At 40.9% G+C, this 3,054-nt stretch overlaps 1 protein-coding gene across 1 annotated transcript; it reads left to right on the forward strand.

Moving 5' to 3' along the window:
* On the forward strand, positions 1–2,959 carry LOC106306959 (auxilin-related protein 2-like). The gene is made up of 9 exons (XM_013743766.1): positions 1–738; positions 814–1,022; positions 1,108–1,334; positions 1,428–1,545; positions 1,630–1,727; positions 1,838–1,903; positions 2,106–2,195; positions 2,299–2,475; positions 2,776–2,959. The coding sequence occupies exons 1-9, from the start codon at positions 164–166 to the stop codon at positions 2,812–2,814; spliced, it is 1,599 nt and encodes a 532-aa protein (XP_013599220.1). The 5' UTR covers positions 1–163; the 3' UTR covers positions 2,815–2,959.
* Positions 2,960–3,054: the final 95 nt, after the last annotated feature.

A 3,054-nucleotide genomic window follows, 5' to 3' on the forward strand; every position in this document is an offset into this window, starting at 1 on the left:
AAAAAAAAAAAAATAGGAGAGGACGATTGTTTTTCTCTTCTTCCTTATTATTCACCGTCTATCGATCGTCGCTCTCTCTGAGATTCCCTTTCCCTATCCAGAGAATCTCTCTCTCCCATCTTCACGCGATCGATCTTCACAGGGTTTTCAATTTTTCCCGCAAATGGACGAGTTTGGTGTTCTCACGGAGCGTTACGGGATAAAGCCCCAAGGAAAATCTGCTCCCATGGCTGCCTCCAAGCGTCCTTCCAACAATCCTCAGAGCTGGAAGAATCTCGGTGGTGTTAATCCCAAATCGACGTCGTATTCTTCCAATAAGGTATCTGTCAACGACGACGATATCTTCTTCACGTCGAGCTCTACTAACAGGAACGGATCGAGCTCTGGTGGATTCGACGATTTCGATGTCTTTGGTGGTGGGTTGAACAAGCCTGATACCAAGTCTTCGTCTTTAAACGACGACGATTTGATGTTCTCCACCAACTTTGGGATGAAGACATCTTCTTCTTCTTCTTCTTCTTCAGCGCAGGGTTTTGCTGACGTTGATTTGTTTGGTGCTGTGCCTGTCTCTAATAGCTCTGTTGGAAATGATGATATATTTGGGGCGTTCTCGCAAGATGCTGCTGGGGTTGATGATTTGCTGGGTGGGTTTGGTCTTGAATCCAAGACTAGTTCTGGGAAGAGTGGTTTTGATGAGTTGATTCCTGGTTTTGGTGGGAGTTCTCAAACCACTAGCAGGTATTGATACCTGTTGATGTCTGTCATATGTAGAATGTTGTTTGAAATATATTGTTTCTGGTTGTTTTTTTTCAGCAAGACTACCGCATCATCGAACTTTGCTGATGCTGACCCTTTTGTGGTTCTAGAATCAACTACCTCTGCACCACATTCTTCTTCGGGTCTGTTCGTGGATCCGCTTGATGTGTTTGCTGCTTCCGTCACTTCTCAGGGGAAAAAACCATCACAGTCTTCTTCTACAAAACTCAAGCCTCCCCCTAAACCAACCCCAAAAGTCGACAGAGGTTAGTTAATCTCTTTGATAACCTGGAAGTACTAGAGCTCTTGTTTATTGTATTCATTGTTATCTGATTAGGAATTGTTTAACAGTTAAGAGTTCAGGATTGTCTTCAATTGACGAGCTCGAAGACTTTGCCATGGGTAGTACTAGTACTACTATGCGGCGTAGTGCCTCCGCCTCTGACACTGCTAGTAAATTCAGAGAAGCTGAAGATGCTGGAACAAAGACAAAACAGTCTGGTGTAGATGATCTTGACTCCTTTTTCAGCGCTGGGCATCGGTCCAGCAGTGTACCAAAGTCCCGGGCCACAACTGAAGTAAGAAGCACCTTTCGATCTATGTTTCACTTTTTAAAATTAGAAAAAATGTCTTTCCACGTGTGTATACTTATGCTTCTTTCTGATGCAAAGGCAACTCGCAAGCAAGCAGCAGTCAACGTGCCCAAAAAGACGCCTAATGGGGTTTCTAGTGCCAAGAAGCCTCCTCCTCCAGCAAACCTGGTGGATGACTTTTCTGCACTTTTTGGAGGTAGATGTCGTTGAAAGCATGTCTTTTCCAGTTATTATCTACTTTGGTCTAACTTTCTTAGCAATGTTTCCTTCTTCTCCACAGGGGATCCTATATTTAGAGAATTTGAGGAGATCCCAGGGGAAAGCGATGAGCGAAGAAAGGCCCGATGGGATCGTGAACAGAGAACAAAGAGCCGTGTGGTATGTGTGGTTATTTTTGGTTTTCTTTTGAAACTTCTTGTGCAAACCTTGACTTGTAAATTTTGGTTCAAAGATGATTTTACACTATTCAGTGCCTTTTCAAAATGTAGGCACAAGCTGTAGCTGATATGAATAGCCGTGATCATCAATCTCGGATTGAACAAGAACATAGAACTGTAAGCTATGCCTTTTCTTTACATTTTTGTTTTAATCTTCATTACTATGAACAATGACGGTTTTTGGATTTATTGGTCTTCATTATGATAATGCTGTTTTGACATTGACATTTCATCTAGTGATTTTGTTTTCGAAATCTACACAGAGTGAGTCTCCTTTGTTGGTGTGTTTAATGGTTTTCTTGTTAATCTTGATTTTCAGAGGATTTCTGAGAGTGTTGATGCTGAGATAAGGCGTTGGGCGACTGGGAAAGAAGGAAACATGCGTGCGCTGTTATCTTCCTTGCAAATCGTGAGTTTTAAAGAATTGAACAAAAGTTGTAATTAAATGTTCTGTTACATGTGTGCTCCTCGTAAGTTCACTGAGTTCTGATTCTGTTTTTGAACGATGACAGGTACTCTGGCCTGGATGTGGTTGGGAAGCTGTTTCTCTGACAGATTTGATCACTTCTTCAGCAGTCAAGAAAGTCTATAGGAAGGCAACGCTGTATGTACATCCCGATAAAGTTCAGCAGAAAGGAGCCACCCTTGAACAAAAGTATATAGCCGAAAAGGTTTTTGACATTTTGAAGGTATTTTCTCACTGGATCTGAATGAGCATATATCTCTCTAGAATCTAATTTACACAAAAGTTGGCAGTCGAATGTTTAGTTCCCCACCGAATCAAATCAGTAGAGTTTCATGGAAACAACGTTCTAAAAAAAAATAGTAACTGAACCAGCTTCTGCGTTACTAACATAGTGTTAGTAGTAATTGGAAGAAATCTGGTTTAGTTTATTATCTCTTGCAATAAATCCACTCAGCTTACACTCAGCTTCAAGCAAATCTTTCTTATCTAATTGTTTAACTGAACGCAAAATTGCATTGAACAGGAAGCATGGAATAAGTTCAACAAAGAGGAACTCTCTTAAATCTCCCGAGTCTTTCGATTCAGAGGTTTAAGAAGAGTATGCTTCAAGAGGTAGAGGACAGTTGAAGAGACGTAGTAGCTGTTTGTTTTTGTGTCTGTGTGCTCATCTTTATACATAATTAGTCTTTGAGTTTCCTGGAGTCCTATCATTTTTTCTTCTCTCATTTTTCCTTTTAACAGCAGCTACCTTTGCATCTTTTATATACCCCCAAAAAAACAAATGGGGGGATTATTGTATACC

This window comes from Brassica oleracea, chromosome C7 (genome assembly GCF_000695525.1).
Source record: "Brassica oleracea var. oleracea cultivar TO1000 chromosome C7, BOL, whole genome shotgun sequence".
Taxonomy (NCBI): Eukaryota; Viridiplantae; Streptophyta; class Magnoliopsida; order Brassicales; family Brassicaceae; genus Brassica; species Brassica oleracea.

Coding starts and splice junctions, on each gene's coding strand:
- LOC106306959 (XM_013743766.1), top strand. CDS start 164: ATGGACGAGTTTGGTGTTCTCACGGAGCGTTACGGGATAAAGCCCCAA. Junction 1,023..1,107: donor AACCCCAAAAGTCGACAGAG/GTTAGTTAATCT, acceptor ATTGTTTAACAG/TTAAGAGTTCAGGATTGTCT. Junction 1,904..2,105: donor TTGAACAAGAACATAGAACT/GTAAGCTATGCC, acceptor CTTGATTTTCAG/AGGATTTCTGAGAGTGTTGA.